At 46.3% G+C, this 13429-nt stretch overlaps 5 protein-coding genes across 5 annotated transcripts; 1 reads left to right on the top strand and 4 right to left on the bottom strand.

Annotated features, from left to right (window-relative positions):
• Positions 1–1065: 1065 nt before the first annotated feature.
• On the bottom strand, positions 1066–4163 carry VTP01DRAFT_4117 (uncharacterized protein; the record flags this gene model as incomplete). The annotated part of the gene is made up of 4 exons (XM_069382764.1): positions 1066–2998; positions 3059–3420; positions 3500–3929; positions 4000–4163. The coding sequence occupies 4 exons, from the start codon at positions 4161–4163 to the stop codon at positions 1066–1068; spliced, it is 2889 nt and encodes a 962-aa protein (XP_069243532.1).
• Positions 4164–6452: 2289 nt separating this feature from the next.
• VTP01DRAFT_4116 (uncharacterized protein) lies at positions 6453–7043 on the bottom strand (the record flags this gene model as incomplete). The annotated part of the gene is made up of 2 exons (XM_069382763.1): positions 6453–6886; positions 6989–7043. The coding sequence occupies 2 exons, from the start codon at positions 7041–7043 to the stop codon at positions 6453–6455; spliced, it is 489 nt and encodes a 162-aa protein (XP_069243531.1).
• Positions 7044–7462: 419 nt separating this feature from the next.
• On the top strand, positions 7463–9326 carry VTP01DRAFT_4115 (uncharacterized protein; the record flags this gene model as incomplete). Its single annotated transcript, XM_069382762.1, has 5 exons — positions 7463–7849; positions 7917–8034; positions 8100–8592; positions 8665–8933; positions 8992–9326. 5 exons carry the CDS (start codon positions 7463–7465, stop codon positions 9324–9326), a joined length of 1602 nt encoding a protein of 533 aa, XP_069243530.1.
• Positions 9327–9396: 70 nt separating this feature from the next.
• On the bottom strand, positions 9397–10649 carry VTP01DRAFT_4114 (uncharacterized protein; the record flags this gene model as incomplete). Its single annotated transcript, XM_069382761.1, has 4 exons — positions 9397–9906; positions 9965–10124; positions 10194–10339; positions 10410–10649. The coding sequence occupies 4 exons, from the start codon at positions 10647–10649 to the stop codon at positions 9397–9399; spliced, it is 1056 nt and encodes a 351-aa protein (XP_069243529.1).
• A 372-nt stretch (positions 10650–11021) lies between these two features.
• Positions 11022–11763, bottom strand: VTP01DRAFT_4113 (uncharacterized protein; the record flags this gene model as incomplete). Its single annotated transcript, XM_069382760.1, has 4 exons — positions 11022–11107; positions 11179–11372; positions 11442–11507; positions 11567–11763. The coding sequence occupies 4 exons, from the start codon at positions 11761–11763 to the stop codon at positions 11022–11024; spliced, it is 543 nt and encodes a 180-aa protein (XP_069243528.1).
• Between the last annotated feature and the right edge of the window lie 1666 nt (positions 11764–13429).

Here is a 13429-nt window from a genome sequence, read left to right as displayed (position 1 = left end):
TGAAATGAGGTGTACATGACTGCAATATCGCTTACGATACATTTATGTGTCTCCATGGATGCTTACTATAAACTCACAATTGGAAATTACATTGTAGGATGAAAGCAAGTCTGCGGAAAGGAGAAGAAAATGGCATCTTCTCTTTCGTATAGTACAAGCCGGTCGGATCACAGAATGATTGTGTTCGCTAGAAGTAATTTTGCAACTTCAGCGAGTCCAAGCAACCGGTGTCTGTGAGAAGCTATTATCAAGTGGTGTATTCGATACCTTCGTAAAAGTTGTCAGCAATAGTTCAACATGCATATTTGACAAGCTGTCGAACTCGCAGCATGCGAAATTGCCGAAGACCAGCTTGTGTGTACAGATGACATTGCTCGTCCCTCTCAGTTCCTCACCCAATGTCTTGTCACTCTGACATGTCTTTTCGATGCAGCGTCAATAAATAGGGGAAATCTTTCCCAGACCGACACAGCAGATAGAATTGCGGGGTTATGCCTTCCAGGGTTGATTTCAAAAGCCACGCAAGATACAGACAGTACTGTAGATGAAGTGGGTGCTCCTTCCGTGATTACGTATGGCGCCAAAAACACTAGATAAACTGTATTTGTTAGATTCGGCCGACCCATCGGGAGTAATGATAAGAACGAGAGGAGATAAGGAGCGATTTGTTGGAAAGGAGAGGGGAGTTTATCTTTGTTGCTTTGATACACTTTTTCCAAAAATTATTGTCGCTGCAATTTGTCGATTTGGTGTATAAATGCATTATAAAATATCACAAAAATCCGACATTACTTTTGGGAAAAAGTGTAAGATCTACAGCTGCACCGATTTCGGTATAATTTGGTAAACGAAAATCATGCACATGGGAAGTGTACCGGGCCGCATGAAATGAATGTTCTCATTCAGAAAACATCATCAGAAAAGTTTAATATTTTTCAGTAAATGAAAACGGACTTTATGAGCAAAAGAAAATGAACAAAAAAGCTGTAAAATGAACAAACTGGTCCCGATAAAATAATAAGCGGATACCGGGAATTAGATTTTAATGTACATAAGATACTCTATTTATGCGTTGTTGCTATTCAAGACTTGCGCGGCTTGATTGGCCTGTGCAGAAGAGAAGCGGCGCATCTCCTTCTTGTCCATGCCCAACTTCTTACCCAACAAGCGCTTGCCAAAGTTGCGGGGCTGCTCCATGGACTTGAGAGAGCGAGTGCGGTTGGCATAGTAGCGGGCAGAAGAAGCGCCAGAGACTGCAGAAGCGCGGCGAGACTGGCCACCAGCCATGGGAGTCTTGGATTCCTTGAGAGTGTTCTTAGGAGTGAAGACGAATTGCATAGCGAACTTGAGGAAGTCCATAGGGACGAACCAGACGATGTTCCAGATCCAGACAATACCAGCCCAGTCCCAACCGCATCCACGCATGTAGGTGAAACCCCAGTTGGCGTAGACGGCAATGAAAGTAGCGACAAGCTGAGCAACAACGAAAGCGCACATCAAGAAGATAGAAGGACGCTCCATGAAGAACCAGCTGCGGGAACGGGTGATGAAAATCAAGGCCTGAGAAATGGTGGAGACTTGCAAATAGATGATAGAGTGGTAGATGTGGTCGTTGACATCCTCAGGAAGCTCGACACCAAACTTGTCCTTGAAGAAGGTGGTGTGGAACATGACAGCAGCGAAGACAAGAGTGGAAGCAGCCTGGTACAAACCGTAGATGATGGCATAGCAGAAAATTTCCTTCAAGTTCCACTGGTCAGGATATGGCGAAGGCTTGACGCGGTCGGTGGAGATGGTCATGATGGTACCATCGTTCAAGACAGCGACAATCAAGACAGGGAATGGAGGGAAATCGTGCTGGAAGGCAAAGCAAAGAATGGAGAAACCGACAACAACACGAATGGTGATAGAGCAAGCGTAGATGGCATAGTTGCGCATACGTTGGAAAATCTGGCGGGAACCGATGATGGCCTCGACAATGACGGAAAGACCAGGTTCAGTCAAGACGATATCGGCAGCGGAACGAGCGGCATCAGATGCATCAGCGACGGCAACACCAACGTTAGCCTTGGAAAGGGCAGGAGCATCGTTGACACCATCACCAGTCATGGCAGTCATGTGGCCGAGAGCTTGAAGACGTTCGACGATCTCGTACTTGTGTTCAGGGTACACACCGGCGAAACCATCAGCCTGCAAGACCATGTCGTCAATGCTAGTGTAACCAGAGCCAGCGGGAGGACCATCCTTAAGAGCCTTGGACAAGAACATGTTGTCACCCATACCAAGACGACGGCCAGTTTCCTTGGCAATAGCAAGCTGGTCACCAGTAATCATCTTGACTTGGACACCAAGAGCAATGGAGCGGTCAATAGTCTCCTTAGTGTCAGAGCGAGGAGGATCGTAGATGGGCAAAAGACCAATGAGACGGAAGCCAAGGCCTTCATCCTCAACACCACCAGAGGGAACTTCATCGACAGCGACAGCCAAGGCTCGGAGACCACGGCGGGCGAATTCATCGACATCGTCGTTAAGAGCCTTGATTTGTTCCTCGGTCTTGTCACGGGTGCAAAGGTCCAGAATGGTGTGGGACATACCCTTGGTGACGCGAAGGATCTTACCATCGGACTCGCGGCGGTAGGTGATTTGAGTACGCTTGACGACAGGGTTGAAAGGCTGGAAATCAAGTTCGGTAATGCCATCACGAGCCAACTTGGGATCGGGAAGGGAGTTGACAATGCAGAAGTCAATAGCATCCTGGTTCTCGGTGCGGGAGGCGTAGGCGGAGAGTTGGATGATCTCATCACCGTTGAACTCAGCGTAGGTCTTGATGGTGGGCTTGTCGACAATAAGCTTGTTGAGAGTCAAGGTACCAGTCTTGTCGGAGCAGAGAATGGTGACAGCGGCCATTTCTTCAATGGCAGTGATACGCGTGACGATAGCCTTGTGTTCAGCCAATTGCTTAGCACCGATAGCCAAGGTGACCGACAACACAGTAGGCCTAAATTGGAGTCAGTCCATGTGCAACGACAAAATTGCGCTAATTTCAAATTTAACTTACATGGCAATTGGAATACCACCAATAAGCAAGACCAAGAGGTTATCAATACCACGACGGTAGTTGTAGCGGAAAGCAGCGTACATGACCAAAATTTCGACGACAAGGAAGATACCAATGGAGACCAAACAGAAGTTACCAATCTTGGCCAAAATGGATTGCAAGTGACCCATTTCATCACCAGCATCACCAACAAGCTTAGCAGCACGACCGAAGAAGGTGTTCAAACCAGTACCAGTGACGACAGCTTCAGCTTCACCCTGCTTGACAGTAGAGCCAGAGAAGATTTCATCACCAGCATCCTTGCCGACAGGCAAAGATTCGCCAGTAAGAGCAGCCTGATCAATAGAGACGGAACCGTGGGCCTAAAAACGTCATGTGTGTGTGAGAATCCTAGGCAAACTTGGATTGATGAAGCACGACAGCAGCAGCTTCGACACTTACAGTAAGCAAGCGACCATCAGCGGGAACGACATCACCGAGCTTGATGCTGATAACATCACCGGGAACCAACTCGGCAGCTTCCATAGTCTTCCATTCACCATCACGCTTGACCTTACATTCAGGAGCAAGCGATTCCATAAGAGCCTTGACAGCATTACCAGCCTGACGTTCCTCATAGAAACCAATGAGGGAGTTGGCGAGCAACAAGAGGACGATACCAATGAAATCCGGGTAGTCCGGGGGTTTGCCTTCACCGTTAGCCACAGCGATGGAGACAATAGCGGCGGCTTCCATGACCCACGAGAGAGGGTTCCACATGAAGCTCAAGAACTGCAAGAAGGCATTGACCTCCTTCTGTTCGAGCTTGTTGTAGCCGAACTTCTCAACACGGGCAGCGGCTTCAGTCGAAGTAAGACCGTTAGGGGAGGTTCTAAAAATCACCAAGTCAGATCACAAAAATTTTTCGGGCGGAAAAAAAGTTGGAATGTTTGATTACGCACTGCAAGAGCTTCAAAACGTCGTCGCACTCCATAGTGGACAAGTCGAATTTGTCCTTATCGTAGAGCTCTTCGACGGTGAGCGTCTTGATGTCTCCGTTAATTTCGGTTTTCGTCTGGACGGGTGCGTCGCCGACAACGTCGACTTCTTTTTTTTCCTCAGCCATGGTGCGAGACCAAATGGGGCGATTAGTAGAAGCGAAAGGGAAGGAAGATCAAGAGAGGGGTTGGTTGGTTAGAAAGTAAGGAAACCTTTCAAGAATGAACGGTGAATAGGGACGGTAAGGTAAGAGGGAAAAAAAAGAGGAAAGTTACTGTTACGGGCAAAATTTTCGAGACTTTATAGCATCCGGCTGTTTCCCCGAAGAGACAGACACAGCACGTTGACTGGTCAAGCGGCGACTGGAAAAAAATCCCGCATTTGAGACCACACTAACCAGATGCAGTCGCTTCCGCACCATAAAAGTCGAATTGTCCAGCGAGATGATGTCGATCTCGCTCCGACAAGCTCATCCTACTGGATAACAAACATTGTCCCGACGAGGACGTTTAAAATTTTTTACGGTCAATCCTTTTCCCACAGCCGGCCGACCCGAGAGAGAGCTTAGCGAGCGCAATAGCGTTGGAGCACAAACAACTTGTCGGGCAAATCATATATCCCAACTTCGTAATCTGCAACAACGTCAGACACAGGAGGAGCACTTTCCCCTTTGGCATGTCACACACAACTCTTCACCTGAACACGCGCGCGTAGGAATGGTCTAAGTTATCGACTTGATATATAATATTTTTTTCTTCGCTTCCATTCCGTGGGTTCCCCGTCCGTCCCCATGCCTGCTTCTGCTTTTTCTGATCTACGTGGAAAAAAGTTTTTAGAGTGGGTCAAATGTTTTCCGAACGGATTTTCTGAATGAGGGGTTAGTGCCCTCGTTGACCCCGCAACGCAAAACCATCGGTAGCAACAGCCATTCCAACAAATCGCCTTTGTAGAAGATCTGGAAAAGGCCAAAGCTTAATTTCATGCACATCGCGACTGTGTACAATGTTGAAATAGGTTGTTCACACATTCGCTGCTTGCCGTATTTGTACCTAGACGCACTCTCCTGAGAAACGCAAGATAAAAGGGGACGAGAAATGGAGAGAAGACCGTGATAGATGCATTGTGGCGGTTTGCAAAGATGGAACCTTCGAATACACCTCATCACTGCATTCCTGGGAGGGGCCCAGCCCTGTCGATGCCGCACATAAGTGAGTATCTTATCAGCTGCATCCGCTGATAGCGACATACATTGCTGCAGAATCTCGCACTATATTAAGGCAACACGTGTAGTCCAGAGGTCATATTGTGATCCGCCCGATCTTGTATTCAGGAAGCAGCGATAAATAAGAAGCCGGACTCTCGTCATATTTTTTTAGTTTAAGCAAAGTTCGCGTTTCACAATGAAATATTCTTGATTTCAACTTTAGCCCTGGCAGCTCTTTCTTCCTAACAACTTTATGTTTATATGCATATAAGATGTGTATGTATGTTTGTAGTTAGGAGAATTGGTCCATCCTTCCATTCTCGTAACTTGTTTGCGTGCGTAATATGCGGCGTCTTGAAACTTTTTGGCGAACTCGTTCCGTGCACATACAACCAGCGGCAAGGTGGCTAAACTATACCGCCAACGCACACTGCAAGCAGCAAGTGGGATGTACCCACACTCAAACTGGTTTCTCTTTTGACACCAGGTTCTCGGACAAATTGTAAAATAACTTTTTCTTACTTCTGGAGTCCTCGTCATTTATCCCAGTGGAAAGCGAACGATTTATCTTTGATAAGCATGTTTGCCCTTCAATTTCCCGCCCGGGAAAAGGCAGGATTAACAACGAATTTGTGCTGTTTCAGTCCTTGATCCTTTCCTTAAAAATTGGGTCGACGCTAGACAGCAAGGAAAACTTTTCTATTTTCCCTTCCTTTTCCTTTACGTTGTTCTTTCCACTGTCCTATAATTTTACCCCATGTCTGAGTCGGAAAAAAAGAAGTATTGGATGTGCGGGGAGATAAGTCGCGCTCCAACGGACGCAACGCCATCCATTCCATCATTCTTCTCTTAGAAGAAATCACCAGTCAGATTATGAGGGGGATCAGATAAGGCGGATCTTCGGTCATATCTATAGGAATATAGCGACTTCAAGCAATTTGGCACACACCCTCGGCTTCAAGACATATGTGGCTCTAGCGTGAGAGGAAACGTGCAGAAGTCAAAAACCTTGTTGATAATCATCCACAGATTGCTCCATTTGGTTGGACAATCTCCGCGGGCTCTTTGAAATCATGCTGATGACAAACAAAAAATCATGCTATATATTGATGTATGTGAGGCTTTAGGACTTGTTTCAATTCCTTTTCCTCTACCCCTCTTCTTCCCTCATATCTGAAACAAGAAAATATGCTTCCACAAGCCATGCGCAGATCAGTCTTGAAAACTATTGTGGGTGCTCGCGCCTACTCCACCGAACCAGCAAAGCACACTGCATCCCGAGCAGGCAACAATGAAACCCTGCGATACTTGGATCAGCTCAAAGACTCTGAAATCGAGTTTCAGAGCAAAGGAGAACATGTCAGTGGTGATTTCTGGAAGACAGAGCCTGGCAAATACCGGGATCAAGCTCCAAGTGTAAGTCGTTGGGATGGAGTAGCAGCAGGAGCTAAAGAGAGGGTTAAAAAAGATAAGATCGATGCAGAGTAAATACTCTAAAGCAAGCAAACAAAACGCCCTCTCTTCTTTATCAACGTATATAATATAGTCCTCCCGATCACCCGTATCGTATCTTTTGTGCTTTTCTATCCTCCCCCCATTGATCTTAATGCAATCGCTTTTGTTGACATCTGAAAACTGCAAAAGTTCTAGTTTGGTGCAAGCATTTGAAAAAGCGTGATTTGCATGTGCTTGTCCTTTTTTCCCGGTGTGGATCACACCTGCCCAAACAAACAATGGCAATCAATCACCTCGAGAAATAAAGTACAATCCGTCGGTTTGAAGAACGAATAGGATTATTGACATTCTGTCTCGGTATCCTGTGATATACCTTGCACACTGACCCTTGCAGCAAATCAATTGAGCTCGAGTGGAATTGCCCAGAAGACTTTCAAAAAAGGATCATACTCATAAGAATTGTTAAGTGCGCTCGCAGCGCAGTAACACTACTGAGCATGCAGATAACTAACGACGGTCTTTCCTCTTTCTTGGGAATGAGCGGGTAGGAGGTCCAAGGGATGGGTCCCAGGCAGGAGCGATGGAGTGATGGAAAGGGCAGGCCTAGAGCTGGGTCCTTTACACAGGATGATTTCGGCATGATTTTGAATTTTTTCCTTTCCCTTTGCTAACCTTGCCTTTTGCTCTTTTCTTTCCTTGCCCACAATTGCTCCAACCATTACAACGTCCTTTGATAAATACTGTCTACGACAAGGCTCTCTCATTCGATGCCGATCCCCAACGGATCCATGGCTGACAGCTCCGTAAAGTCGACGATGAACGATGCGTCAAAAGAGCGATCGGAGGAGAGCCATGATCCAATCCCAGATGCCAAGTCGCAATCCGCAGAGAATGTCAGGATGCACCAACAGAGACGCCCTCTGTCAAAATTTGCAACGATCCACGCTGATATTTATCCGCAAACGCTTACTCGAGATTTCCCGTTGACAAACTTTGATCGTAATTTGACGGTTGAGAGGGCACGATTCGAACCACGCCCACACAATCCGTCTGCTGAGGCTGCCGATGATTCATCGCAAGCGACGACTCCACGCAGCGAAGCTTCCTTCACGAATTTGGTGGGAAAAGCCTCGCAGCAAAAGCAAAAGAAGAATGTAAGATAATTGAGCAAATGGCAAGTGTTGAGTAATGTATTCGTTCATCAAATGACAACAAAATTAGGCTGATCGACGTTCAGCGGTCAAAAAACGTAAACGAGCACGACCTCCTATGAGCGGAACAGCAACTCCATCCGAAGTATTCCATCGTAACTTGATCGATGCTGTATCTAACGTTGATGGTAACAATGGCGGTTATCAAATTTTATGAAGGAGCATATCGGCTTACCCGGAAAAATAAAATTAGACTCGGACGAAAACGAACGATACGTTTATCCATACGGCCAAAAGCAATCGGGATACGGCTATCGCTCCCCATCTTCTTCCGGCTTATCCGCTGTCTACAATGCCGGTAGACTTAACCCGCTCAACAATACGTTTTTGAACGACATTTTCCGCCGTCGACCGTCGCCTTCCCTCCCGGATGACCACCAGAATCCTCCACAGCAACATCACCGACCTAAACTTCGGACCTATGTGATGGATCATAGGCAGCAGCAGCAGCAGCAACCAGAACAATCACCCGGCACCGAATCATGGCCATGGTATGACAAGCAAAACAAGGTAGATCAGAAAAATGGTGCCAAAGTGCAGGGTCCTGGGCTGTCACGAACAAGGCCAAAGATTTATCCCGAGTTATACCATGGTGATGGTTACATCAGCGATGACGAAGATGCACCGCTTTTGTACCATAGAAAATCACGTCTCAGATCTGGCAGGCGAAATAGGAGGCGGCTATGGTATTAAAATGCCTCTCATGTATTGTACAAGTCAGAATGGAAGGAGTCTCACGTGTTGCTGAATTTCACTAGGCCCCGAATTCTCTGCAATGTTCTACTGGTCATTATGATCCTGGTACCCTGCTCAGCATTTCTGGTCTTGTCACAAGTTAGGCCCTTGACGGATATCTATGCAGACATGAGTCGGGTGCTGGCATCCGATAAAGAGCTGATATTCGATTTGCACCTCAAAGCGAGGAATCCAAACTGGTGGACGATCCATGTTGATGAGGCTGATATCAGTGTGTTTGCTTTCAGTCAACTTGCTCTATCTTCGACATCAAACGACACTGCCATTGAAGGTAAGATACAAAGCGGACTCTTTATGCACCATATCAGCTGACACGGATAACGGGACAGGCGTGGACCCGGCCGAGTACTTGGGCAGTTTTTACAAGTTTGATGAGCCGCTAGTTTTTCCATCATCTTTGTTTTCAGGCGAATTGGCCGAAGATAGCACTCAGATCCGTATAAAGTCACCGGGTGCGGACAGAAGCGGGAACGATCGATGGTCACGCATCGTGAGGCATCGCTACGGATTAGTCGTTAGAGGCGTGTTAAAATACCGAGCATTCCCTCTGGGTGGTCTGTATCCGCAGAGTGCTGCTATCTGCGACGTGGTGCACGTAGAGCCGACGTCCGGTACTGTGGATGAAGATCCGGATCAGAGTTTCTGCTTCAAGGACAAACTGTGAATGGGGGAATATCTTTGTTGAATCTGTAGTGCTACAGGAAATATAGCTCTGCTTTTTTATTACTACTACATTAATTCGCATATACTGGATCTCGGACCATTAAGGACAAGACTTCAAACAATATGTCGGCCGCAGCCAGCGATGTGACTTGAGCATTTGTGTCGTAAGCAGGGGAAACCTCGACGAGATCTGCTCCGATCAATTTCAATCCTTCTAGACCCTGCAGGATCGTCCTGAACCCGCGAGTGTTCCAGCCGCCAGTCTCTGGTGTGCCTGTTGCTGGTGCAAATGCAGGATCCAGAGTATCGATATCAATCGATAAGTAAACCAAGTTGTCGCCGACTATTTGTCTGATCTTTTCAATGATCCCCTTGGTGCCAATATCGTCAATAATGCGAGCCTCAATCACTCGGAACCCAAACTCTTCATCATCTTCATAATCCTTTAAGCTAATAAGCTTTGTACGGATTCCGCCGTGCACCGATGCGCCCTTCACAAGCAAGCCTTCTTGTGATGCATGGTAAAAAATAAGTACCGTGGTTGATATCAGCAATGGAGCCGCTGCTATCAAGCAGTGGTTCTGGACGCCATGTATCCAAATGAGAATCAAAGTGGATGATTGAGACAGGGCCGTAAACAGATTTCAAAGCTCGAAGTATAGGCAAGGTGATGGTGTGGTCGCCGCCGAGGGAAATAATGCGTAGATATTTACCTCGGCTCAGGTCTACTGGTGATCGATACAGCACCCGTTCATATGCTCGCTGCATCTGCGATAAAGCCGCGGCATTGTCATACGGTCTGCATGCGAAATAACAGTGTGTTAGCAGACATCCTGCGAACCCGAAAAGTAATAAGTATACTACTTGCGTGATGAAGGCATCGCCGCAGTCGACCACTGTAGCCCAGTTGTCCAGAGGGTTTACTGCCTGTGGTATATTGTATCCGCCCACCAGTGTCCTTCGACGAGATCCTTCACGAATACCCGTTGGACCGAATCGAGCTCCCGGTCGTAACTGACAGCTGCAGCGAAAAAAACAATAATCTACCTTGAATACACGTTCCTCCGACTTTTTCTCTAGATACCCAACCTGTATCGAATGGAAATCCAAAAAACGCGATGTCAAATTCAGCGGACGCGTTCTTAACACATTGTACATGTGGCAAGTGCGCAAACGTGCCTATGCCGCCGAAGACATTTTTCATTTCTTCCAGCTCTGTATAGTCATTCTCGTGTTCAATGTATCGCTGTCCGGGTCGTGCCACGGTGATAGTCGTCAAAGTTGTCAAATGGATCAGGTTTGCTGCTGTGTGGAGGATGCGCATGTATATCATATAATTTGAAAGAATGCAGCTGCGCAGTTGCTGCTGAGCCTTTTACATATGGAAGCGACCAGTAGGAAAATGCAGAATAGAATCGTTTTTAGCGACGTCACCCGAGGATTCGGAAAGGATGGGAAAAAAGGCTTTTGAGTGCGGTTGTACATGCATACTTATAAAATGAGAGCGTACGATAACCCTGTCTTATCAGGTGTGTAATTCAAGGAATAACGGTAAATTACCGCTTTAATCTAAAAAAGGAATAGTATATGTACGAGATGTATGAATAAAAAGAGAGCCATAGGAAAACATAAAGGCAAGAAAGGATAATGGAGTGTACGAGTGTCTGTCTGCTTTCTAGATCGCTTTTTTACTTTCTTACACTTGGGCATCTGCGCCGAATTCGCCTTCCAGACCAGGTTCCAACAATGCGGCATGTCCAAGAATGATTATAGCAGCAGCACCTAGATAGGGAAGGAACGAGTGAGTTTCTCCTGTGCCAGCCTGGATCAGTCACACCTCCATTTGCACTTACCAATGATCCAAAACACTGCACCAGTTGCGCCAGAAAATAGCAAAAGGATCAATGAAGCTCCAGCGTAACCGGCATACAGCGATGATGGAGACAGAGTAGCACCACCGATAGACAATGGTCCGTTAAGCCGTGAAATCAGTGCAAATCCGCCAACAATAAAAGCAATGGTAAACAAGAGCCACCAGTTTGTCACGCTATCCAAACATGCCGTGTCAGACATCGCAAGTTAAAGCTACACAAATGGATAACCGTATAAGACATACACAGCATAGATCGAGAGACCAATAATGATGAGCAAATAATTGGCACCAAAGTATTGCAAGTTATAACTAGCTTGCAGTTTGAGTTGCGCACTTCTCTTACACTGTTGGTTCAAGTGTACACTTACTTCCATCGCCTGCTGATCTCTCCAAAGTTGGTGGTGAAACTAATCCGGTTCCTGTCGAAAAAGTCGCCCAAGGGTCTCAAGTTGCTGAGCTTCTCTTCGCGAAACTTTTGCAAAAATGCAAGACGCGATTGTGCTTCAGAAGCGACAGCATTGCCAATGTGTTGCGCAGCTGCTCCGGATAACAGTGGTTCTGACATTGGGTGGACGTGTGTTCTGGTGAAACAAAGGTGAGGAATTCAAATTTGCCAAGTCCAGAAATGGACTCGCTCTTGTCGCCAAGCATTGTCCACAGAAACTCAGGCACGCGTGGACAACGCCAAGGGCATACATTGCGATCAGTTGATTTGCAATAAGTATTGCTTGGGTTTCCCGTGTCTGTGGGTCTTTATATATATAGGATCATGATATTCATGACCTGTATAGCTGAATCCACGCATACTCATATGCAGAGTGTGTATTTGTCAAGCTGCACAACTTTCAAGTACCGTGTAAACGCAGGACTCATCTTGTTTACGAGGAGCACCTTTAGCGGAACAGTATTGGACGTTAGGTTTTTTGTTATCCATTATGATACTACGCATCGTGGATCTCGTCTCACAAATTGTCTGGCTAGCTACACAAAGCAATAAAGCCTGGTTCTGAGTCTTGATCAAAAAAGGAAGACCCTTTGATCTGCACAATTATAAACTTTTTAATGCCAATAGTCGCCTATCAAGTCATTCAACTGCTGCTATGCTGCATCAATGCTAGAGTCTCTGTTGTGCTTAAATTCCTTAAAAAGGTGGTATCCTCAAAGCCTTAGAGGGCTTCATGGACTTGAACGCGCTTGTCACCAGTATCTCTGGAATGACTCAGTAAGAATTTGTGGAAGGAGCCACGAAGAAGCTCGAGATCACCTTTTGAAACTTTTCCTAATTACATTTTTCTTCTGGGTGTTGTGGCTTGAAGTACGAAGGTTCTCACGATGCTGTTCCTCAGCCTGCCGTGCAGACTTGCAACAATACCAACGCTAACAACATTAGAGGGGCGAGTAGACCCAGATCTAAACAAAACGTAGTAGGTACAAACTTAGGAAGAGATTTGATCTGGTATAGGAAGACACTGTTTTAACCGTTGACGCTCGGCGTTCGAGACCTGAGCAGGTCTTTCATGGCAGACAAATGCACATTGATAAGCACGCTCGCCACCAAAAACGAATGTAAAGGCGTTGTCGCAAATCGATGAAGCTTTTTGGGAGAAAAACCGCTCACATTTTGCAGATGGGTAAGCTATAACTGAAGATGACAGCATGAGTTCCTATGCTCAATAAGGTCTTGCAAATTCCTAGCTCAACTCAAGTTTGGCGATGGTGCTGAAGCCGATTGGTTTAATCGATAAACACCTCGATCCGAGACCTACTTCGATGAAACGGCAGAGGCACTTAACAAAAAGCTCACACTGCTCACACTCCAAGAAAACCTCAATATATTGGATGACGAGAAAAATGGCAAGAGCGGTTTTATGCCTGACAATATGATGCGCACAAAGTTATTTATCCATCGGAATGGAACCTCCTTTGTGATGTGTGATACCAATAGTTTGCTGCCTGCAGAAATTTAAAGTGCTTTAAAGTCACTGAATATTTGTGTAGGATAAATGAATTAGGGCTTGCGCTATCTGCACTCGTTTGGAATCCAGATGATGCTTCCTGTGGTAAAATTCTCGGACTCATCCGCCCTTGACGATGCTCTCACTAGCGGAAGTCGGGAGCCACAGCATGGCTACTTCCTTTTTGGTTGGATCGGATGGCATTCGGTTCCCAGAGCTCGCTGTGTTCATCTTTTGCTATGCGGAAAAGGGAAGCTTGTCATTGGTTCGCAATAT

This window comes from Rhizomucor pusillus (assembly GCF_041956525.1).
Source record: "Rhizomucor pusillus strain CBS 183.67 unplaced genomic scaffold VTP01scaffold_2, whole genome shotgun sequence".
In the NCBI taxonomy this organism is placed as follows: Eukaryota; Fungi; Mucoromycota; class Mucoromycetes; order Mucorales; family Lichtheimiaceae; genus Rhizomucor; species Rhizomucor pusillus.
This window is presented reverse-complemented; position numbering and strand designations above follow the sequence as displayed.